The sequence below is a fragment of the Vombatus ursinus genome, unplaced genomic scaffold, assembly GCF_900497805.2.
Source record: "Vombatus ursinus unplaced genomic scaffold, bare-nosed wombat genome assembly UNPS02012958.1, whole genome shotgun sequence".
NCBI lineage: Eukaryota > Metazoa > Chordata > Mammalia > Diprotodontia > Vombatidae > Vombatus > Vombatus ursinus.
The window spans coordinates 868,037-893,308 of NW_020952736.1; the positions used below are offsets into that span (position 1 = coordinate 868,037).

Sequence of the window (25,272 nt, forward strand, 5' to 3'; positions counted from 1 at the left end):
AGTCTGCCCCTAGGCAGATGCAAATAGCACAAAGGCAGATAACTGCAAGAGAAAGCACTCTGCACCTGTGAGTATCGGACAACCCAATCCCTTTACCTGTAGCTCCCTCCAAGTTCAGACTCTGTCCTCCACATCTCCTAAGGGATAGGGAAAGTTTCTGAACCAGTGACCCCTAGGCTCCAGAGACTACTCCACATGAGGACTTCTGAGTGCCACAGCCAGGAAGGAGTGAGGGAAGGGAATTCTGGATTCCTGAGGCTTGCCTAGGTTTTAAGATGGCTATCTTGCTCCTGAAGAGAAGCTTAAGCCCTGACCCCATAACTCCCTGTACACTTACCTTTCTGATTTAATTTTTCTGGGGGGGGGAGGGGGGGGGGGGGGAGACAGGGGGGAGACAAAAGAATTAAAGAAGGGAGGGACTTCTGTGTGACCCGAAGCAAGTCACAACCCCAACTGCCTCACAAAAATTTTTTAAAAAAAGGGACTTCTTTAGCATCCTAAAGTTAATTGCAATTGTCCCTCCTTGGGTCCCAGCTCAGCACCTCTTGTTCCTAATAACTGTTTAACTCTCCTATTTCAGACTCCCAAATGAGCTCACATTCTCTAGGGAAAAGAGGGTAAACAGACTTGGGTGACCAATAGTCATTGTTTCCATGCTCTCCTAGTGTCCCTCTAAGGTACTAAGTCCCTATGATTGTGAACAGAGGGGTCAGTACTAAAGCAGGAAGGTAACTTGCGACAAGCGCATATATGTTCTAGGCTTTGTTTTTCTACCAGTGTGGGGAAAAAAGGAAATCACAAGAGGACTGTGTACTTTAGGGTAACTATGATTTAAGGTCCTGGAGTTAGGACCAGCAGAAATCAGAGAAATGGGAAGAGATTAGAGGAGAAAGAAAGGAAGACTAAGGGACACTCAAATGGGAAGAGAAAGCAAATGGAAGAGAGGAAATAGTAAAGAGAGAAATGGATGGAGCAAATTAGACTATGAAGGAAAGACATAACTTGGACTTTGATGATGGGGTTAGGATTGTGGGGAAGGACAGAGGAGGGAGCAGTAGAAGCAGGAAAAGAAGAGGGAAGGTTGATGGGGGGAGAGACCATTGTTACAGAGAGAAACAGTAAAAATGGGAAAAGGTGACAGAGTAAAAGGAAGAAGGAGTTGAGGGAAAAAGAGGGAGACGAGGGGCAGAGTTGGATGGAAGAGGAATTGGGGGATGAAGCTAAGTGGAAAGACCATGAATCCTCCAAATTGGGATAAGAGTAAGGGGCTGGATGAGGATTACAGACTGTTTTTGAGTTTGTCCCCCGGAGTTAGGGGTTCTAGAAGGGTGGAGGCCCTGAGCTTTGTAGGAAATGAGTCAGAGCCAGGAAAGGTGCTATCATTTCTCCCCCCACAAACACATACATTAACCACATAGAATTGAGGTTAGACTGAAGCTTATGCACTAGGCACCCAGAAGGGCATAGTAAAGGGGGGGTGGTACAGTACATTGCCTGAATCTAGAGGTTGGAGGGGGGGAATGGACAGAAAAAGGGGAACAACTCTATCTCCCTGCCTCTCTTTCTCCCCTTCCCCATACTCTCTGGCTCACTTAGCTCTGGGCCTGCAATAACCCCTGGAAGAAGTGTGCACAGATACCTTGTCTGCATTTATTTGTTCAGCAAGAAAAGTTCACCTGGCCCTCCAGAAACTATATTGGCTACAATCTTACATTCAGGTCAGATAACCCTTAAGACCTCCTCTGGGGTAGGAAGAAATATCTTCCTACTAACTCTAACCCTTTCCTTCTCCTACCCAAGATCTTTAGAAAGTCTAACCTATATTCTCATGTTCTGTTCAGTCCTCAGGAGTGTTCTTTTCTCTTTGTTTCTTCCATATACCATTCTTCCCAGTCACTCCTATCTGCCTTCCCTTCCTTTTCCACTAGCCTTCTCTTCTTCAATCCCAATACCTACATGTCTTTGACTATCCCTCATAACCGAATGTCACAGCTGGAAAGAGATCTTTCAGATTATCTAACCCTATCCTCTCATTTTCTACTAGACAGTAAGGAGGTTGGTTTGGAAATAGGTGATTTTCTGGTTCCTCTGGGCTCAGCACACATTGGTTGCTTAATAAATGTTTGACTTATCAATTGATTTGCAATGAGGCAAGTGGGGTCCAGAGAAGCCAATAATTTGCACAATTTCTCACAGCATAGCTGGCTCTGAACTCAGATCTTTGGACTCTGGATCTAATGCCCTTTCCATCATACCACACTCCCTTCTTGAATGCAGATCTGACTTTCAATTCTTTCACTTTTCTGAAGGTGGAAAACTAATCTCTTCTGCCTTTACTGTCTTGAGTTCAGGTCTTGGTTCCTCTCTTCCTCAGGATCTGTCTTCTCTCTGTGCCTCGGACCCCCTCCCCCTCCAAATCTTAGAGAACTACTGAGTCTATAGGGGGAAGTGAAACTCTTGGGGGTGTGGAGATAAGGAGATGGGGTGGGGTTTGGACAGGAGACCACACGCTAAGCTTAAAGACTGATGGGGAATAAGTTGACCCTCTGAACACCTTCAGCCCTTTCGTCTGCTTTCCATTGTAGGCTATGAGAGTTGGAGCTTTTGCAATATCCCTAGGGCTCCTGCTGGTTTTGTCCAGTGGCCAGAGGGAGCCAGATGCCAGGGTCCTATCTCCAGGTGAGACCCTGGAGGAAGACGATACTGATCTGTCACCTTCTGGGTCCTGTCAATCAGTCTCCTCCTGCAGGGAATGCATCCTTTCCCACCACAGCTGTGCCTGGTGCAAGCAACTGGTGAGGGGGAATTTTAGCCTGTGATTGGATGTGTCTGGGTCTGTGTATCGGGCAACTGAGTCTGTCTGTGTGTGTGTTGGGTGCTGTGGGGGCAGTGGGGGCCCGTCTTATCTTTTTGCGTGTCACCCTACGCTCTCTACAGGAAATTTGTGGGCCTGGACCCTGGGCGGTGGTTGGGAAGGGGCCATAGGATGGGGAGGGGAGGCCAGGGCTTGCATTGAGGAACTGGGGGGAGGAAGCTGCGAAGTCAGGCCAGGGAGAGAGTGCGGCTAAGGATTCACGGAGAAGGAGGGACGCCGGGGATGCTGGGTCGGAGCGGGGTCAGGGTGGGAAGCATGTGGATCCCTGACAGGCCCCTTCCCGGCCCGCAGAACTTCACCACCGTGGGGGAGGCGGAGGGGAGGCGGTGCGCCCGGCGAGAGGAGCTGCTGGCCCGGGGCTGCCCCTCCGAGGAGTTGGAGGAACCCCGAGGACAGCAGGAGGTGCTACAAGATGAGCCCCTCAGCCAGGGCGCACAGGGCGACGGCGCCACGCAGCTAGCCCCGCAGAAGCTTCGGGTTAAGCTGCGGCCTGGTGAGCCTGGGGGCGAAGGAGGGATGGAATGGGCTGGGGGCTGGGGGCTGGGGGAGGCGGGAGGGCAGGAGAAAGGATCCTGAACGCTGCTGAGCTGGGCTGGGAAGCTTGGCCCGCGGGCATTGGAAGGGATGATGACAGTCCCCGGTCCGGCTGGGACCCCACCCACAGGCGAGACACAACGGCTCCGGGTCCGCTTCCGTCGAGTCGAGGGCTATCCGGTGGACCTGTACTACCTCATGGACCTGAGCTACTCCATGAAAGACGACCTGGAGCGAGTGCGCCAGCTGGGGCACGCGCTCCTGGTCCAGCTCAAGGGTGTCACCCGCTCGGTGCGCATTGGTGAGTTCAGTACACCCCTGCACAACCTCTCCACACCCCAGTCTACGCCCTAAGCCAGGACGACCTCCAGAGACACACCTGGACCGGTCTCCAACACCTTCAGGCTACTATCTCCGAAGACCCTCCCCTTCACATACACCAGAGGCTGTCAATACCTGGGCGCCATAGTTGTAAAGGTCTGGGCTCTCTCCCCGAACATCCCAGCTCACTACCAAGGTGGGGCTCGGGACTTGCAGGTAGCTTTGTACAAGATTCACCCCGACCTTCCCCCTCAGCCCTAACCTGAGCTCCACATTCAGATCCCTAGTCCTCTTCATATCCTTTAAACAACCTCCAACCCCAAATTCCCTTTCCCTGGCTGCCTTCTTCCACCTAGACTTTCCCCAGTCATTTTTTCCTCCTTTCCTAAACCCTGCTTATTCCTCAACTTTAATGAATCTCTGGCCTTTACAACCTTCTAATCATTCCCCACCCCTTTGGGAACCTCCAGTTACCTATTTTATTCTTTCTACTCCAAAGCCTACCCTACAGACTTTCAATTCTTTCTATTTCATAATGTTTGATACTCCCAGCCTGTATCCACCCTATTCAAGTATGTGAAGGGCTGAAAGTGGAAGAGATTTGTTCTGGATAGATAGTGTAAGGACAGTTTTATGCCTGATTTAAGGGGAAAAGTTCTTAACAATTATAGTTGTCCAAAAGTAGAGTGGCTTGCCTCAGGAGATAAGTGAACTTCCTTGCCTGGCAGCTAGGTGGTGCAGTGGATAGAGCACCAGCCCTGGAGTCAGGAGGATCTGAGTTCAAATTCAGCCATAGACACTTACCAGCTGTGTGACCCTGGGCAAGTCACTTAACCCTGATTGCCCCCCCCCAAAAGTAGGAGTTAGACAATAGCTTGTCTGGATATTCCTGTACAGGTACAGATTGACTGTCTCTGACATACTGACAAGCTCTTTTCAGTGATTCTGTGGTTCTGAGTTTATCAACTAAAATTTACCTCACATACCATTATAACAGGTCTGAGTCCCCTGCTCCCAAGAGCCCATGCTGTCTCTTGGTCCTCTTTCCTACACATCTTTTTCTTCTCACTATTCCAGGCTTTGGTTCCTTTGTGGACAAGACGGTGTTGCCCTTTGTGAACACGGTGCCTTCCAAGCTTCAACATCCATGCCCCACACGACTAGAAAAATGCCAGCCACCCTTTAGTTTTAGACACGTGCTGCCCCTCACTGATAATGCCTCAGCCTTTGAGCATAAGGTTGAGCAACAGAGTGTGTCGGGCAACCTAGACTCACCTGAAGGGGGTTTTGATGCCATCTTGCAAGCTGCCCTCTGCCAGGTGCGTGTGTGTGTGTGTGTGTGTGTGTGTGTGTGTGTGTATGTATGTGTTTTGGGAGAGGGACAAAGAGGGTGGGCGGGGGATTGGGGGGGGGGGGGAACTGGAAGCTAGGGCTTGGGAGGGTGGGGTCTGAAAGACAAAGGAGGGAGCACTAAACCCCCAGGAGGCCTGGAAAACAAGAATAGAGAAGCTAGGGGAATGGGGGACTGGGGACAAAGGGATATGAATAGTAGAGAATTTCATGGATAAGGGGTTGAGAGGGTTTAGAGGGAAAAAGAAAAACCCAAAGGCAGAGCTATGGACAGATTGATCTCTGAGAGTCTAAAATGTTGCCACTAGCTGCCAGAGAGGTGGCCCTGGTGGTAGGAGGTATCAAGACACTGATATATTTATTTCCCCCTCACCTCACTATCACTCTTGTACCCTAGGAGCAGATTGGCTGGAGAAATGTGTCCCGGCTGCTAGTGTTTACATCAGATGACACATTCCACACAGCAGGAGATGGGAAGTTGGGTGGCATCTTCATGCCTAGTGATGGACACTGCCACCTGGATGCTAATGGTTTCTATAGCCGAAGCCGAGATTTTGTGAGAGTCTTAAGCCCTACCTCCTTTACCAGCTACAGCAGCTCCCTTTCTTTCAGCCAGGTCCCATTGCCTGCCTCTCTGCCTCCTGGAGCTGCTTAGCCACAGGACAGCCCTTAGAGCTCCTTGAATTTAAAAAAATCTGGGGTCCTTGAATTAAAAAAAAATTTTTTGATCATTGTGTTTCAATAGAACTAGTTTCTCTTAAAATCCTATGTATTTTATTTATTTTCTCTTTTTTTTTTTTTGGTAAGGCAGTTGGGGTTAAGTGACTTCCCACAGTCACACAGCTAGTGAACGTTATATGTCTGAGGCCGGATTTAAACTGCAGTCCTCTTGAATCCAGGGCCGGTGCTCTATCCACTGTGCCACCTAGCTGCCCACCTATGTATTTTATTTTATGCACTTAAAAACATTTTTTTGAGAAGGGATTCATTGGTTTCATCAGACACTGCCAAAGGGGTCCAGGACACCAGAGTCGGAGGGTTTATGGAAATGATCTGGTCCCTCTCTGTTTCTTTCTTTTTTGTTTTTTTTTTTTTTAAGTTTTGCAAAGAACATTATGTGTATTCGTTTATTTTTAATTTATAGAATAAAACAAGCATTTCTATAACACAGTATAATAAAAAAGATGATTGCACACAAAACTGCAAATCTGTTATGTGCAACTTGCTTTCCTTTTTAAATATATAGTAAAGTTATCATGTAAATTTTTTTCTTTTTCCCTTTCCTCTCCCTTCCCTCCTCCCTATGGCTACTGTTAGACACAGATAGATAGATATGTAAAATAATTATTCTGTCCTCTCTGTTTCTCAGGACTACCCTTCTGTGGGTCAAATAGCCCATGTTCTATCTGCTGCCAACATCCAGCCCATCTTTGCTGTCACTAGTCCTGCATTGCCAGTCTACCAGGTGACCCTTTTCTGGACCCCAGATCCTCGTATCTCCCCAATCCCCTTGACTTCCCCTACATTTCCAGCCTTCCAGTCTCCTCAGCTTCTGCCAGGTTGATCCCTTTTTCCTCCCCCTTGGAACCTCTCTAATGATCCCTGTGATTCCTTAGGAGCTGAGTAAGCTGATCCCCAAGTCAGCTGTGGGGGAGCTGAGTGAGGACTCCAGTAATGTTGTACAGCTCATCATGGATGCATATAATGTAAGACTGGAATCAGGTGGAGGGAGGGGAGAAGAGCACAGGGACTGGGTGGGCAAAGGAGATGAATGGGGGTGAGGGTGGGAGTGGAGAAGGGGACCATTCAAAGGTCTTGAGGAAGGACTGGGCTGCTTGGTGGGGTGGCCAAAATGAAGAGGAAGAAATCTTTTCTCAAATTCATATACCTTAGCAATTAGCTCTGATGTGAACCATATTTGAAACATAATCACTCAGTTCATTTCTTCATTTATTCTTTCATCCCTATAACACACAACACTCTTGGATATACGTAGAAGAATAAGATATGGTCCTTAATCTCTAACAATTTACAATCCAATAGGGCAGATCCAATTGAATTTGCTTATATCTTTTAGTATTTCTATTATAGGGTGCTTTTGCCCCCGATTAGACTCATAGGATGTCAGAGCCAGAAAGGACCTTTTTTTTTTTTTTCCTTTTTTTGCTGAGGCAGTTGGGGTTAAGTCACTTGCCCAGGGTCACACAGCTAATAAGTGTCAAGTGTCTGAGACTGGATTTGAACTCGGGTCCTCCTGATTCCAAGGCCAGAACTCTATCCACTGCACCACCTAGCTGCCTCTAGAAGGGACCTTTTTGAGATCCCCTTCTAGTCCAGGGGTCAGCAAACTACCACCTTTAGGACCAACCCACAGCCTGTTTTGGTGCTCCATGAGTTAAGAATGGTCTTGACATGTTTAAATAGGAAAAAAAAAATTAAAAATATAAAGATTATTCTTAGCTTGTGGGTGGTACAAAAACAGGCAGCAGATGGGCTGTGAGTTGTAGAAACCCCCTGATTTCCAGCCCAACCCCTTCACTTTGCAGATGGGGAACCTGAGGTCCAGGGGTAGTGATTTGTCCAAGCTCACAAATGAACTGGGAGTGGAATACAGGTCTCCTGACTCCTAGACCACTATTGTTTTTTTTTTCTTTCCTTTTCTTTTTTTTAAAATAAATAATTTATTTTTAGTTCTCAACATTCACTTCCATAAGATTTTGAATTTTAAATTTTCTCCCCCTCCCTCTCCCCTCCCCACCAAGGCAGCATGCAATCTGATATAGGCTCTACTTATACATTCATATTAAGCACATTTTCCCATTAGTCATGATGTAAAGAACTATTAGAATTAATGGGAGGAACCACAAGAATGAAGCAATAAAACAAAACAACAAAGGAAAAGAAGAGCAAATAGTATGCTTCCATCTGCATTCAGATGCCATAGTTCTTTCTCTGGATGTGGATACATTTTCCATCATGATAGACCACTGATTTTTGACTTATACTGTCCTATTTCTTAGTTCCTTGAGGGTAGGGACATTGTCTTAAAATTCTCTTCTTTTGTAGAACTGAGAGGGCCCAGCATGAGACTTTAGTAAATTCTTCTTTTCCTTTTCTTTTTTTTTGGTGAGGCAATCAGGGTTAAGTGACTTGCCCAGAGTCACACAGCTAGTAAGTGTTATGTGTCTGAGGCCGGATTTGAACTTGGGTCCTCCTGACTCCAAGGCCAGTGTTCTATCTATTGTACCACCTAGCTGCCCCTTAAATTCTTATTTTCTTGTGTCGAATAAAAAGGGGGTCCATAGAATGGGTAAGGAGGCTGGGAACTGGCTGTTAGACTAGTGGGAGTTTTGTGTGGGGACAGTGTTTGAGAATCACAAGGTGGGGATGAATCTCTCCCTCCTCCCTCAACCTGGTCCCCACACCCCAGAGCCTGTCTTCCACTGTGACTTTGGAGCACTCACCACCTCCTGCTGGGATCCACATTTCCTATGAGTCCCAGTGTGGTGATTCTGAGATCAGGGAGGACACAGGAGACAAAGGCCAGTGTAGCCACGTCCGAATTAACCAGACGGTGAGATGGGAGCAGGGATGGGAAATAGAACCATCTGGGAAGGGCTAAAGGACTGTTATCAGGAGTGGAGGGAAGAGAGGAAGAAGCAGGAGGGACCCTAGACCTTGCAATGTGGTTCATTATTGAATTTCTATACCCCTAGAGTGAGAGTGTGGGTATCTGTGTATGTGTGTGTATGTGAGTGTGTGTGTGTGTGTGTGTGTGTGTGTGTGTGTGTGTGTGTGTATACACCCTGACTCCCATGCGCTCCTTCCCACTGAATTTTCTGGGTTATGAGTATATATCTTCTATGTGCTGACCCTGCCTCCTCCCCCCAGGTGAATTTCTGGGTAAAGATCCGTGCTACCAGCTGCCTTACTGGGCCCCATCTCCTGAAACTCCGGGCTCTTGGATTTTCTGAGGAGCTGAGCATGGAGCTGCATACCTTGTGTGACTGTAACTGCAGTGACGTACAGTTACGAGCCCCCCACTGCAGCCATGGCCAGGGTGACCTCCAGTGTGGCGTCTGCAGGTGAGGGGTTCCTCCTCCCCTCTGGAGCTCCCTTACAACAAGCCGTCCCTACCCAGACTTTTCTCCCACACTCATTCAGGACCTCCTTTCTCACGGATAGCCCATGGCTCACCCTAAATTCTATTCCTTGATATTCTCAGCCTGACCTTCCATGCCCTACTTCTAGGTACTTCACATATTGTGAGACATTGCCAGGGTCTTAGTTGACCATTATTCCTTTTTTTGTAGGGGTTGGGGAATAGAACCATGAAGGGAAGGGAATGGGGAGCCCTGGGAGCAAAGGAGTTGGGCCTGAGGGGACACTGAGAGGAGAAAGGGAGAAACTGGAGAAACCCTGAAGGGGTGCAAAGCAGGGGCTGAGGCTGGGGAGGGGCAGGAGGGCACAGAAGAGAATCAGAGAATCTCAGAATTGTAAGAGAACTACCATGGCCTAGTTCAGTCTGTACTGGAATCCATCCATCCTATAGCATCCCTGACCAATGATGGAGGATTCACTATTTCCTAAGACAGCCTGTACTATTTTGGGTGTAGCTCTTGAATTATTATACTTTTTTTTTCCTTGGTGAGGCAATCTGGGATAAGTGACTTGCCCAAGGTCACACAGCTAGTAAGTGTCAAGTGTCTGAGGTCAGATTTGAACTCAGGTCCTCCTAACTCCAAGACCAGAGCTCTATCCACTGCGACACCTAGCTGCCCCTCTTGAATTATTATAAAGCTCTTGAGTTTTAATTTGAGCCAAAATCTTTCTTTCTGTTATGTCTATCTGTTGCTCCTAACTCCAGTATCTGGTGTCAAGTATTGATCACATGCCCCCTAGATCTTTTCCTCTTCAGTCTGATAATGCCCAGTTCCTTTAACCAGTCCTTCTGTGGGCTGCAGTTCCCTTGACAATCTGGTTGTTCTCCAGTTTATGAAAGTCCTTCCTGAAAGGTGGTGGCCATTTTGAACACAGTATGGTATTGGGTAGAGAGTCCTGGATTTGGAATCAGGGTATGAGTCTCAGCTCTAAGACTGCCTAGCAGTGCAACTCCCTTATTTCCTTGAACCTCTGTTTTCTCATCTGTAGAGTGGGGATAATGTTGAATAAGCTTCAAGGACTAGGTAAATATGCCAGATGTGGTCCAACCAGGGCAGAGTAAACCTAGCCCATTCTATGCTTTTTTTTTGATGTAGCCTAGGATCAAAATAGCTTTTTGGTAACCTCATCACACTCTTGATGAATATTGAGCTTGCTGTCCACTAAAACCTTCAGATCTTTTCCACATTTTTCATATTGTCTCCTTTGTCCTGTATTTCTGCAATTGATTTTTTGAACCCAAATGCAGGACTTTACATTAATACCTGCTGTATTCTATCTTAATAGAACAAGCCTGTTTTAGCCTGTCAACATATTTTTTGGAGCCTGACTCTGTCTTCTAATCTATTAGCTATTCATTCGAGCTTCCTGTCATCTGTAAACATTTTAAAAGTATTTTATTTTATTTTTCCCTAATTACATGTACAAACAATTTGTAACATTTTTTTCGGGGGTGAGGCATTTGGGGTTAAGTGACTTGCCCAGGGTCACACAGCTAGTAAGTGTCAAGTGTCTGAGGCCAGATTTGAACTCAGGTCCTCCTGACTCCAAGGCTGGAGATCTATCCACTGAGCCACCTAGATGCCCTTTAACATTTGTTTAAAAAAAATTTTTGAGTTCTAAATTCTCTCCCTTCCTTCCCTCTCTCGTTGAGAAGGCAAGCAATTTGATACAGGTTATACATGTACAGTCATGCAAAACACATTTCCATGTTACTCATGTTGTGAAAGAAAACAACAGACAAAAAACCCCCCAAGAAAAATAAAGAAAAAGTATGCTCTGAGCTGCTTTCAGATGCCATCAGTTCTTTCTCTAGAGATGAATAGTATTTTTCCTCATGAGTCTTTCAGAATTGTCTTGGATCATTGTATTGCTGAGAATAGCTAAGTTATTCATAGTTGATCATCATACAGTTACTGTACTGTATACTGTTACTGTATATGTTCTCCTGGCTCTGCTCATTTCACTTTGCATCAGTTCATGTAAGTCTTCCCAAGTTTTTCTGAGAGCCTCCTGCTCATCATTTTCCTCCACCACTTAATAGTATTTTATTTTTTCCCAATTACATGTAAAGATAGTTTTATAAGATTTTGAGTTCCAAATTTTTCTCCCTTCCCAAGCCAGCCAGCAATCTGATATAGGTTATACATGTACAATCATGTTAAACATATTTGCACATTAATCATGTTGTAAAAGAAAAATCAGAACAAAAGGGGAAAAACATAGGAAAGAAAGAACAAAAAAACAGTGAAAATAGGATGCTTTGATCTGCATTCAGACTCCATAGTTGTTTCTCTGGATGTGGATAGCATTTTCCCTCATGAGTCTTTTGGAATTGTGTAAATCTATCATAGTTGATCATTGCACAGTGTTGTTGTTAGTGTATACAATGTTCTTCTGGTTCTGCTCACTTCACTCTGCATCAGTTCGCATAAGACTTTCCAGTTGTTTTTTTAAGGGCATCCTGCTCATCGTTTCTTATAGCACAATAGTATTATGTTACATTCATATACCACAATTTGTTCAGCCACTGAGGCTTCCCCTCAATTTCCAATTTTTTGCTACCACAAAAAGAGCTGCTATAAATATTTTTATACATTCAGGTCCTTTTTCCTTTTTTGTGATCTCTTTGGGATACAGACATAGTAGTGGCATTGCTTGGTCAAAGGGTATATATGGTTTTTATAGCCCTTTGGGAAAGGTTCCAAATTGTTCTACAGAATGGTTTGAATTAGTAAACCACTTCACCAACAATACATTAGTATCTAAATTTTCCCAAATCCCTTCCAACATTTGTCATTTTCCTTTTCTGTCATATTAGCCAATCTGATACGTGTGGGGTGGTAGCTCAGAGTTGTTTTAATTTGCATTTCTCTAATCAATGGTGATTTAGAGTATTTTTTTCAAATGACTATAGATAGCTTTGATTACTTTGTCTGAAAACTGCCTGTTCATATCCTATCAATTGAGGAATGACCCTTATTTCTATAAATTTGACTCAGTTTTCTATTTATTTGAGAAATGAGGTCTTTATTAGGGAAACATGCTGTGAAATTTTTTTCATGGTTATGATTACTAACTATGTATTCCCCTCCATCCTGTTCCCCCCCCCATTATCCTCCTCTCTCTCTCCTTTCATTCTGTCCATTCTCAAAAGTATTTTGCTTCTGAATTTTACCTCCCCTAATCTGCCCTCCCTTCTATCAGTCCCTATCCCTTTTCTCTAATTCCCTTCCCCTCTTACTTTTTTTTTTTTTGGCTAGGCAATGGGGTTAAGTGACTTGCCCAGGGTCCCACAGCTAGTAAGTGTCATGTGTCTGAGGCTGGATTTGAACTCAGGTCCTCTTGAATCCAGCGCCGGTGCTCTATCCACTGCACCACCTAGCTGCCCCCCCACCCCCCACCTTACGTTCCTGTATGATAAGATAGATTTCTATACCCAACTGAGTATATGTTATTCCCTCTTCTAATGAGAGTAAGCTTCATAAGCTCCCCTGCACCTCTCCCGTATTCTGCCCCACTTGTCAAAACTCTTTTGAGCCTCTTTTATGTCAAATAATTTACCCCATTCTACCCTTCCTTTTCTCCTCCCAGTGCGTTCCTTTTTCTACCCCTTAATTTTATTTTTTAAGATAATTATCCCATCATATTCAACTCATACTCATGTCCTCTATGTATACTCTTTCTAACTGCCCTAATAATGAGAAAGTTTTTAGAAGTTACAAATACCATTCTCCCACACAGGAATGTAAACAGTTTAACCTTATTGACTCCCTTATGATTTTTCTTTCCTATTGCCTTTTTATGCTTCTTTTGAGTCTTGTATTTGAAAGTCAGGTTTTTTAGTTAGCTCATCAGGAATTCTTGAAAGTTCCCTTTTTATTGAATGTTCCGTTTCCCCCTCTGAAATTTTGGTTGCATTCCTAGCTTTTTTGCCCTCTGTAATATTATATTCCAAACTCTCCAATCCTTTAATATAGAAACTTCTAAATCTTGCATTATCCTGACTGTGGTTCCACGATATTTGAATTGCTTCTTTTTGGCTGCTTGCAATATTTTCTCCTTGACCTAGGAGCTCTGGAATTTGGTTATAATGTTGCTGGAAGTTTTCATTTTGGGATGTCTTTCAGGAAGTGATTGGTGGATTTTTTAAATTTCTATTTTACGCTCTGATTCTAGAATATCAGGGAAGTTTTCCTTAATAATTTCTTGAAAGATGATGTCTAAGCTCTTTTTTTTTAATCATGATTTTCAGGTAATTCTGAAATTATTTCTCCTGGACCTATTTTCCAGGTCAGTTGTTTTTTTTCTGATGAGATATTTCACATTTTCTCCTATTTATTCATTCTTTTGATTTTGTTTTATTGTTTCTTTCTTTTTTTAAAGGTTTTTTTTTGTGAGGCAATGGGGTGAAGTGACTTGCCCAGGGTAACACAGCTAGTAAGTGTCAAGTTTCTGAGGCCAGATTTGAACTCAGGTCTTCCTGACTCCAGGGCCTGTATTCTATCCACTGTGCTGCCTAGCTGCCCCTCTATTGTTTCTTGATGTCTCATAAAGCTTTTAGCTTTCACTTGCCCAATTCTAATTTTTAAGGAATTATTTTCTTCAGTGAGTTTTTTGCACCGCCTTTTCCATTTGGCCAATTTTACTTTTTAAGGAGTTTTTCTTCATTGAATTTTTTTTATATCTTTTTTTCCATTTGGCCAATAGTCTTTTCATGGTATTCTTCTCTTCATTGGACTTTTGTGCCTCTTTTACCATTTGGCCTATTCTGTTTTTTTAAGGCGTTATTTTCTTCAGTATTTTTTTGTGCCTCCTTTACCAAGCTGTTGACTTTTTTTCATGATTTTCTTGTATTGCTCTCATTTCTCTTCCCAATTTTTCCTCTACCTGTCTTGATTTTTAAAATCTTTTTTGAGTCCTTTCATGGCCTGAGACCAATTCATATTTTTCTTTGAAGCTTTGGATGTAGCAGTTTTGACTTTGTTGTATTCTTCTGAGTTTGTGTTTTGATCTTCTCGGTTACCATATTAACTTTTCTCTAGTCAGGATCTTTTTCTGCTGTTTGCTCATTTTTCTGTCCTATTTCTTGACTTTTAACTCTATGCTAAAGTGGGGCTCTGCTTCTGGAATGGAGGAGGCACCGTTGCAAGCTTCAGTTTTTTTGTGCAGCTGTTTTCAGAGATAATTCTGGGGACCTATAAGTTTTCAGTTTTTCTAAGGTAGCATACTACCTTATAAGCATGTATCTTATAAGGTAGCTTGGTACGTGAGTATATTTACTACTCTTCTGGCCTGTGCTCTGCTCTGGGAGCAACCATGAGCACTCTTTTCCACCTTGGAACTATGACTAGGGTTTCAGCTCCCCTGTGATCACAACTTCTGATATGCTAGTGCTCCTCCTTGCTCTGGGACTGAGACCCAGGACTTCGACACGGATCCAAGTTTGGGCAATGCAACAGAGTCCTGCTCCTGGTATCAACAAAGGGACCCCTGTAATCTCTTTCTGACCAGTTGTCTGACCCCTCCCCCCTTACCATTTGTGGGCTGAACAGTCTGGAAACCTCCACGGCTGCCACTGATTCAGTCACCCCCAAAGCCTGCTGCTGGTTTGCTAGGCCAGAGCCTGCTCTGGGCTGTACTCCACTTTCACCCCAGTGCAACAGACCTTTCCTGCTGACCTTCCAAGCTGCCTTGGGCTGGAAAATTGTTTCACCCCATCTTCTTGTGGGTTCTGCCACCCCAGTATTGATTTTGAGGCATTATTTAAAGTTTTTTGGAGGGGTTTTGGGGAGTGCTCAGGTCAGTCCCTGCCTCTTCTCCTCCATCTTGGCTCTGCCCCCTGTAAACATTTTTAAAAAGTTGTATTGAAACAGCTAGGTGACACAGTGGATAGAGTACTGGGCTTGGAGTCAGGAAGATCTGAGTTCAAATCTGGCTTCAGTCACTTATTAGGTGGGTGACCCTAGGCAAGTCACTTCACCTCTGCCTCAGTTTCTTCAACTGTAATATGGAAATAATAAGAACACCAGGCCTGGAGTCAGGAAGACCTAAGTTCAAATTTAGTTTGTTTTTAAGCTGAATCTTGAGAGAAGCCAGCAATTTTATATGTGAGGCAGCAATGGGGAGAGAAGATTCTAGGTATGGGGGCTAGCCAAGGCAAAGGTACCAAGTTAAGAGATGGAGTATCATATGTAAGGAACAGCAAATAGGCCAGTATGTCTGGATCGTAGAGTGCCTAGATTGAGGGGAGTAAAGTATAAGAAGCCTGGAAAAGTTAGAAAGGGGTTGGGTTGTGAAGAGATTGAAATGTCAGAGGATTTTATATTTGATTCTGGACATAACAAGCACCCACTAGAATTTACTGAAGGAAGGGAGGGGTGATATGGTCAAACCTGTGCTCTAGGAAAATCACTTTGGCAGCTATATGGACGATAAAATGGGGAGAGATTTGAGTGACCAATTAGAAAGCTGTTTCCATAGCCCAGGTGTGAGGTGATGAGGGCCTGAGCTACAGTGGTGACTATGTGAATGGAAGGGAGGGGATTTATGTAAGAGATGTTATAAAGGGACAAATGACAAAATCTGATCTTTGCCTGTTCTGTTCTGGGCCAGCTCATTGTCCATCTGAAATACCTTTAAAAGAAATATGTACTCAACGGGCTGCCAATTATGCAACTGTATTCCATAATCTGGGTAATAATATGCATCCACTTGGTTTTTCCTGTGTGCATTGATAGGTCAGTTTCTTCTGAGTGGTCACATTTCTTATTCAGTATGGTCTAGTGTTCTAGGGCTTGATTCAGTCAGAGGAATGTCTTATGCAAAGAGCATTTGGAATTGAAGGTGCCTCCATCCTCCCAGTCACCTAGGCTTACAACCTCAGTGTCATTCTCAACTGCGCAATACTGTACTTCATATATCTAATCTGTCACAAATATCTCTCATATTTGTCCACTTCTCTCCTCCAACATCTCCTGTGCCACCCTGGTGCAGGCCCTTATCACCTCACACCTGGACTATTGCAGTAGGCTGCTGGGTGGTCTCCCCGTCTCAAGCCTTCCCCCATTCCAGTCCATCCTTCCCTCAGCTGCCAGTGGACCATGTTACTGCTCCACCTGGGACTTAGTAAACTCCAGGGCTCCTTATTGCCTTCAGGATCTATTTGACTTCTAAAGGCCTTCCTCACCTAGCCCTTTCCTACCTCTCTTGGCTTCTTTCCTGTCACTCTTTTCCAAGGACTTTATGATCCAATGACCCTGGCCTTCTTTCTGTTCCTGGACACTGTCCTCCACTTCCTTTACCCTAGCTGTCCCTCATGCCTGGAATGCTCTCTCTCCTCACCTCTTGACTTCCCTGGATTCCTTCAGGACTTAGCTCTCACCTTTTGCAAATCTCATATTCTGCAAAAGGCCTTTCTTTGTTCCCCTACCCACTGCTAGTACCTTTTCTCTATACATATATATATATATATATGTACATGTATATATATATATATTTTGTATGTACGTAGTTGTTTGCATGTTGTCTGTCCCCCAGCAGGCTCCCTGTTGAAGGCAGGGACTGTATTTTTGCCTTTCTTTGTATCCAGCATTTAGCACCGTGCTTAGCATATAGTGGGTACTTATTAAATGTTCATCGATGTTGCTGATAGTGATAATGAGGAACCTTACCATCTATAAGGAATTAGAGTTACTCCTGAGCTCCACTCATGCGTGATCAAATGAGATAATATAAGTAAAGTGCATCACTTACCAGAAATACTAGCTATTGTCATCTTTATCAGCTACCTGCTAGAGATTTTCCTCCTGGATGTGCCATAACTTTACTTATCCAAAACTGAACTCATAATCTTTCTTTTTCTAAACTTCCTTATTTCTGTGGAGGCCACCATCAACCAGGTTTGTATCCTTGGTGTGTTGACTTAATTCTTGGCAGCTAGATGGTGAAATGAATAGAAGGCTCAGCCTAGAGTCAGGAAGACCTGAATTCAAATCTTACCTTAGCAATTCCTTTTTTTTTTTTTTTGGCTAGGCAATGGGGTGAAGTGACTTGCCCAGGGTCACACAGCTAGTAAGTGTCAAGTGTCTGAGGCTGGATTTGAACTCAGGTCCTCCTGACTCCAGGATCAGTGCTGTATGCACTGTGCCACCTAGCTGTCCCTGACCTTAGCATTTCCTAGCTATGTGGTCCTGGGCAAGTCGCTTCACCTTTTTCTACCTCAATTTCCCCAACTACTAAATAGGTTTAATAATAATACTTAACCCCCAGACTTGTTATGAGGATGAAGTGTGATACTATTTGCAAAAAGCATTTAGCACAGGGCCTGGCACATAGTAGGTACTATATGTAAATGTTTATTCCCTTCCATTTTCCTTTCCCCTTCCCTCTCTTTCACCCTCCATTGCTAAATCTTGTTGATTTTTATATATTTTATTTCTACAAGATCTCTTGAATTCACTCACTCAGGTAGTAACTTCCCAAGTCCAGGCCCTCTTCATTTTTTTTTTTTTTTGGGCTAGGCAAGGGAGTTAAGTGACTTACCCAGGGTCACACAGCTAGTGTTATGTATCTGAGGCCAGATTTGAACTCAGGTCCTCCTGAATCCAGGGCCGGTGCTCTATCCACTGTGCTACCTAGCTGCCCCTCTTCTTCATTTCTTACCTGAATGACCAGAATAGTCACCTCACTGGCCTCTAGTCTTCCAGACTTCTCTCAGGTTCATCTTCCATACAGCTACTTGGAAACTTTCCTAGCTCGCAGGTTAGACTTGGACCATTTTCCTACTCAAAAACTTTTAGCAGCTCTCCTGTTGTTTCTAGGATAAAATAATCTCCTTAGCTCACCAGCCATTCGAGATCTTCCATAATCTGGCTCCCACTTATCTTTTCAGCCCTTCTGATGTTGTGCTACCTCTAAACTGGACACTCAGCTCTTTTCTAGAATGCAATCCTCTGGGTATTTGCATAAACTATTCCCAGTGCCTGGAATACACAGGTTCCTCTTCTCTCCTCAGAATATTTGTCTTTCTTTAAGGTTCTAATCAGGTGCTATCTATTCTGTGAAACCTTGTGAGGGATTGTCTGGTGTTGACTACTGCCAAGTGAAGATTGTGGCAAGATGGGGTAGGAACAAGATATTAGGAAGTGACCAGAGCTCACGCTCCCGAGGCAGGGGCTGTGCTAGGCGGAGTTGTGGTGAACTGGGATGGGAACTGGATACGGAGAAGTAACTGGAGCTCACGCTCCCGAGGCAGCGGGCAGTGCTATGTGGAGCTGTGATAAGCTGGGGAAGGAACAAGATATAAGGAAGTAGCCAGAGCACGTGCTCCTGAGGCAGGGGGCTGTGCCACGTGGGAGTGGGACGGCAGAGAACGAGTTCCTTTGTCTAGTCCTCTTCCCTAGGTGCAACGTTAACCCCAGACGTCTCCTTCCTGACTTCCTGGGTCACATACTTTCCCTTTGTGTAGCACTGACCCCAGACGCCTCCTTCCTGTATCCGGTCCTAGCCTCCTGCGTCACGTCCTCTCCCTTGGTCTAAGCGCTAACCCCAGACATCCCCTTCTGGTATCTGACCCTACAATCAATGACTAGTGGGCGGGCTGAGGAGGAGGGGCTAAGAAGGTACTTAAGGCACAGTAGTGGTCGGAGCTCGCTCTCTTTCGCTCCTGCTCTCTTGCTCTGGCCTTCCTGCTTGGCCTTGCTGTGATGGCCTCTGAATAAAGCTCGAGTGTTTGCACCTCCTGATCGGCTCGTCTCGGTGTTTATCCGGGTGGGCACCAAAGACTGGTAAGTATGACCTTGGCAGCCTGCTCGTTATAGGAGGAGAGTGCACGGCGCGGCTGGCACAAAACCTCCCTTGGTCCCTCCCTTCCTCATAGACATTAGACATCTGGAAATAGGTATGTGGGTCAATAGTGGCTAATGCCTTTTTGGTTGCTTTTTGGGGGCATAATAATACTATCAGTAATTTTTTTTTTTGTTTTTTGAAATCATCCCCTCTTAGAAGTATTTTGAAAATTGATCCCTGAGCACTTTTATTATTGTGTTGTCTCCTGCACACAGAAGTAAGGACTTTTCCTGACATCATCTTCCTTAGTACTATCCCATTTCTTCTTATATAGCACAAATGCTAGGGTATTACAAATTTAAATGTGGTGGTTCTACTATGAGGATAGATAACTATAGAAAAACCAGGAAATTTGATCCATTTTGCATCTATTTGTTGTCCCACTTCTTATTTTACTTATAAATGCTCTTGGCTGGTTTGGCATAGTTGGGTTTCATGCCAAGCTTTCTGGAGGCTTGCCCTCTTTTTTTTCTGTTTCATGAATTAATAGGCTGTTCAGAATCTTCCATGATCTTCTATAATGTTTTGCAAATGTGCTCTAAAACACTGTTGCCTTTGGCAACACATTTCTTCACTTGATAAGTTGAGGCAGTGTTGACTGAATGAGTTGACTTTCTGGTACTTTGGGCAGGCTCACTGACTATAACTATTAAACTTCTCTAATAGTTTGTTTTTAGAGTTAGATTTTTTTTAATTTTAATTTTTTTAAGGCAATTGGGGTTAAGTGACTTGCCCAGGGTCACACAGCTAGTAAGTGTCAGGTGTTTTGGTCTGAGGCCAGATTTGAACTCAGGTCCTCCTGACTTCAGAGCTGGCGCTCTATCCACTGTGCCACCTAGCTGCCCCAATAGTTTGTTTTCAAATAGATCAGGTTGGAAACTGCTGTAACTGCTTGGAATGATTTATCATAATTCTCTCCTCTAATTTGGTGTTGTTTTTGGCATTTGTTTTCATCAAACAACTGATTTTGATATTTCAATAATCAGTCATGCACCTCCCCATTCTCTCTCTCTCTCTCTCTCTTTTTTTTTTTTTTTCGGTGAGGCAATCAGGGTTAAGTGACTTGGCCAAGGTCACACAGCTAGTAAGTGTCATGTGTCTGAAGCTGGATTTGAATTCAGGTCCTCCTGACTCCAAGGCTGGAGCTCTATGCACTGTGCCACCTAGCTGCCCTTCCCCATTCTCTTCTTGAAGAAATTGTTCATGATACGTAGGTTTGAGATTTCTAAGTCATCTACAAGCCTTTGGTCTTTTTTATGACTAAACCCAAACCATTGTTTCTGCCATACTTTTTGCCATCCTTCCCTGCTGTCCACCTTTGCACTGAATCACAAAATATCAACATGGCATTGACTTAGTTTGGAGGCTGTCAGGGTTTTTGTAGAATTTTCTTATCCTTCACCCATTACAGCAGATGTTGGCATATAATTTGCAATTATCTTCTAGATAGCCTGTTTGTTTGTACTCATCATAATCACGAGAGATAAGAGGATTGAAAATTCCATGATGTTGTCTTCTCCTTGAGCACACTAAAAAACCAATTCTAGTAACTCCTTTATTTGCCTTTTCAACAAGAATCTGTGAGGTATTCTTTCTTTTCTTTTTTCTTTTTTTTCTTTTTTTTCGGCAATTGGGGTTAAGTGACTTGCCCAGGGTCACACAGCTAGTAAGTTCTGAGGTATTCTTTCATCGAGCTGCAAATTCCCTTTGTCTTCTGGTTTTATTTATAAAAAGTGAGAATGTGATTGGATCAAACCATTAGTTGGGTGGGGCAGTGGATAGAGTATTGGGTCTGGAGTGAGGAAGATCTGAATTCAAATCAGACCTCAGACACTTACTAGCTCTGGGACCCTGAGCAAAGCATTTTACTTCAGTTTCCTCAACTATAAAAATGGGGAAAATAATAGCATTTACCTCTCAGGATTATTGGGAGGATCAAGTGAGATGATATTTGTAAAAAGCACTTACCACAGTGTCTGGTACACAGTAGGCACTTAATAAATGCTTATTTCATTCCAACTGCTGGTCATTGGACAAAATAGCACTTCTAGAGTGCCAACAATTAAGGTAATGTTTATAGATGGTCTAAAAAACAATGTGATTCTTAGGACCTTCTGGCCTGCCTAGCACAGTGCCTGGTACATAGTAGGTACTTAATAAATGTTTGTTGATTGATTGGTAAGAAATAGTCAAGTTCACTGTGGGAGGGGGCTGCATAGGACTGTGAGCCAGTCTAAATTTTTTTTACCTATTTTGTGGGTGACCATGGCCAAATATTTCATAATGTACTGGTCCAACCTGTTGGCAATGAGTCTCTGAATTAGGTTAGTCTTCAGACAACAGTTTATCATAGGTACCATATTTGAAGCCTTTTGAGCTTGATGAAACCTGCCAAATTGTGCACTCTTGACTACCCAAGGTCACTTTCACATCATATAAATGATTACAGTAAGATTTTTGTCTGTATGTATGTTTTAAAAACTTAAGTTGGCCCCTGAGTAACTTTCCTATGCATCCACATTAGTCTCTTTAAACAGTGTCTCCTTTTCTTCTTTATAGGAATTTTTCATTTTTCTAATATTCAGAATTTTATTCTTGGGAGCTTATTTACCCATTAGAATTTTAAGCCTTAAGATGCAACCTGTCTTTTATCTTGGCTTTTTGAAATCTGTTTTCCACAACTCAAAAGCAGACATCAGGCTTTGCCCAGCTTACTTCTTGACTTTCGTAAATTTTAAGATGTAGTGGTCACCTCCTCCCAAGGTTCTTATAATGTCTAATTCAATAATCAGTTCCTCCTTATTGATCAAAATCAGGCCACAAAGAACAATTCCCCTTGTCACTTCTTCTACCTTCAAAGAGTTAAGTTATAACTAAGTCAAATCAAGAATTAATTAGTTACTCTTCTTTTGTTAGAGAGAGAGAGAGAGAAAGAGAGGGAGGGAGGGAAGGAGGGAGGGAGACAGAGAGAGAGAAGGAGCGCTCCAGCAGATCAGCAGATGATCCTGGATAGCCAGAAGATTCCCATCACTGTTTATGCCTTTGTGCCAGGCTTGTGACCCGTTTCCCAAACTCCTCATCTATTTCCTCCTTCTGACCAGTTGGTCTGTAGTTTACTTACATAACAATATTGCTTCTCGGTATCTTTCCATTGATCAAATTTCCCCTCTAGTTCGTAGATTTACTCACAAGAGTATATCTTGTAAATACTCTACTGCTGCTTTTAATATATTTTTTCAGTTGAATAAAATATACTCCTCTAGAGCCATATTCTAGTTCTGAGTTCCATATCACCAAAGCTCAGTGATACCCATAGAATTATCATGTTAATATCTAATTCATTTTGAATATTATCCATACCTTACATAGAAATCTGAGACTATAGGTTTTATTACTGGACCTTTTCCATGATATACTGCTGATAATCTTACTATGTTATGCCTCTGGTATCTGAATTAGCAGATATAGGTGGTCAGTTTTCTCCCTCTCCCACTTTCATTTTAAATCTCCCTTGATCAGAGAGGAGCAGAGGTACACAGAGGGAAGAATAGCAGGGACTGGAAGATGGTGAGGGAGAGGAGTATGGGTTAAGGTACATAGAGGATGGGCAGTCCCTTCATAAAATATTTTTCTCGCCACTTCTCTTCCCCTGTCGTCCCATCCCACTTCACAGCTGTACTCCTGGTCGTGTTGGCCGACTTTGTGAATGTTCAGAGGCAGAGCTGTCATCACCAGATTTGGAATCTGGATGCCGGGCGCCCAATGGGACGGGGCCCCTTTGCAGTGGGAAGGGTCAGTGCCAATGTGGACGGTGCAGCTGCAGTGGGCAGAGCTCAGGGGATCTCTGCGAGTGTGATAATGCCAGCTGTGAGCGGCATGAAGGCATCCTCTGTGCAGGTACCTGGGAGGGCTTTAAGGAGGTGAATACTGTCTCTAGGAGGGTGCCCAGGAGACGCTGGGTTAGGACGGTGGCTCAGATGAACACCCAGGGGAGCTAGATGATCTCCATAGCAGGATATTTGCCTACAAGGGGAGAGAAGTCTCAATTTCTGCCCATTTCATTTTCTCCTGTCTCACTGTAGGCTTTGGCCAATGTCGTTGTGGTGTCTGTCATTGTGATGCCAACCACACAGGCCAAGCCTGTGAATGCAGCAAGGACACGCGCAAATGTATCACCCCAAATGGTTTCTGTAACAGACATGGCTTTTGCCGCTGTAACCAGTGCCAGTGCCTGGAGGGTTACTATGGTGCCCTGTGTGATCAGTGCCCGGGCTGCAAGACACCATGTGAGAAGCACAGGTGAAGAGTGTGGGTGCTAGGGTTTGGGGAAACCGGGAAGGAGGACTCCAAGAAGTTGGGACCCAAGCAATACAAGGGGAAGCCCAAAGCATTGCATTGGGTGCCTTTCGCAGAGTAGGGACTTAATAAGTGTATTGAATTGAATGGGTAGGTTTGGGGAGGGGGTTGTTGGGGAGCATCAGTGAATGATTCTTGGCATTGGTGGGACAGGGATTGTGCTGAATGTGGTGCCTTCAAGACAGGGCCACTGGCCAGCAACTGTAGTCTGGCCTGTGCCCATGCCAATGTAACAGTGAGCCTGATGCCTCCGCTGGATGATGGTTGGTGCAAAGACAGAACTGTAGACAACCAGCTCCTCTTCTTTCTGGTGGAGAATGAAGCCAAGGGCACAGTTGTGCTGAGAGTAAGACCTCGAGAGAGTGAGTATCAGTGGGGCTGCTGTGGGGATAGAAGTAGAGGGACTTGGGACATCATGAAGAAGGCTGTGGTGGGGGGCGGAGGGACCTTTTGGGGAGGGGTGGTGAATCTTGGATGTGTTACACAACAGGGCTTAGTCCTGCAGGCGAGTTAAGCGTCTGCCTCTTTGCACAGGAGGTACCCATGGGCACAGGTTGGGGAAGCAGGGTCCTCCTAGGGAGGTTCCAGGCCTTCCCAGGCTCCCTTAGTAACCATCCTTCCACTTTTCAGGGGGATCAGATCACACCCAGGCCATTGTGCTGGGTTGTACAGGGGGCATTGTGGTAGTAGGGTTGGTGCTTGTCTTGGCTTATCGACTCACTGTCGAAATCTACGACCGGAGAGAGTACAATCGCTTTGAGAAGGAAAGGAAGCAACTCAACTGGAACCAGGTGAGTAGCCATGCTTGCTCTCCCTGACACCCTTTTCATATTTCTGCCCCCAGATCTCCTTCTCTTATATCACTTGAGGACACCTTCACAGCCAACCTTACATGCTACCTCACTGCTTCATAATCCTCACCTCTGGCTGCTTACCTAAAGCATCCTTTTGCTGGCTCCATTCTGTTCCCTATCCCATAGCTCCTTAATCTTGTGCCTTCTCTTTGTCTTATTGTTCTGGTCCTATTCCTCTCCACTCCAATTTGTTTTCTGTTGGCATCTAAGGTGAAGCCTGTTTCAAGGGAACCTTAGGGCTAGGGAAAACAAATGAAGGCAGAATCAGCCTCCCTTACCTGCTTCCAACACCCTCATCCCATTGCCATCTTCTCATTTTCCCCTAGGATGACAACCCTCTTTATAGGAGTGCCATCACCACCACCATCAATCCTCGATTCCAGGAGAATGATGAAAGCCCACAGTAAGCAGCTATTCACAGGCTGGATTCCGCCCTTTCACACAACAGCAAAAGGGCCCTTTTCTGCAAAACTGAGAGGGGGTACCCTAGTCTAAGAGCCCCCTAACACCTCATCCTTTTGGCAATTTCCTACCCAACAAGTTGCTTTTAAAAAAAAGTGCAGGATAGAAACCGTCCCTTACCCCACAAGGGCCAGAACTCTTCCTAACCCCATAATAGAGCTGTACTCAAGGCTAAAGCTACTGTGGTTGATGCCACCAGAGGATTAACAGCCCAACTGGACAGGTGTTTTGCTTTTGCCTGGTTCTGCAAAGTGTAGATTTCTTCCATCTGGTTGGTATATTCAGGGCCTTTGGAGAGCACTTAAGAGATCTCTACCCTATTGCCATCCCCTGCTTTTCCCCATTGTTCCGTAGCAAAGTGCAGCACTGTGAACCAAATGATATTACCTTTAAATGCACAGGTAGGGGAGGCAATGATAGGGTAAAAAAAAGGGGGGGAAGGGGGCAGCTAGGTGGCACAGTGGATAGATCACCAGTCCTGAAGTCAGGAGGACCCGAGTTCAAATATGG

General features: G+C 44.5%; 1 protein-coding gene across 3 annotated transcripts; it reads left to right on the forward strand.

The window, feature by feature from the left end:
• ITGB7 (integrin subunit beta 7) lies at positions 1–25,260 on the forward strand. 3 transcript variants are annotated; one of them, XM_027858384.1, is made up of 16 exons: positions 13–67; positions 1,597–1,718; positions 2,586–2,795; positions 3,167–3,368; positions 3,540–3,710; positions 4,808–5,049; positions 5,478–5,636; positions 6,450–6,545; positions 6,697–6,786; positions 8,511–8,654; positions 8,972–9,165; positions 22,764–22,987; positions 23,173–23,389; positions 23,600–23,808; positions 24,077–24,237; positions 24,627–25,260. In XM_027858384.1, the coding sequence occupies exons 3-16, from the start codon at positions 2,589–2,591 to the stop codon at positions 24,705–24,707; spliced, it is 2,397 nt and encodes a 798-aa protein (XP_027714185.1). In that variant the 5' UTR covers positions 13–67; positions 1,597–1,718; positions 2,586–2,588; the 3' UTR covers positions 24,708–25,260. The 3 variants fall into 3 exon arrangements, with proteins under 3 accessions (XP_027714184.1, XP_027714185.1, XP_027714186.1); XM_027858383.1 differs by lacking the exon at positions 1,597–1,718 and having other exon boundaries at positions 1–67; XM_027858385.1 differs by lacking the exons at positions 13–67; positions 1,597–1,718 and having other exon boundaries at positions 2,502–2,795.
• Positions 25,261–25,272: the final 12 nt, after the last annotated feature.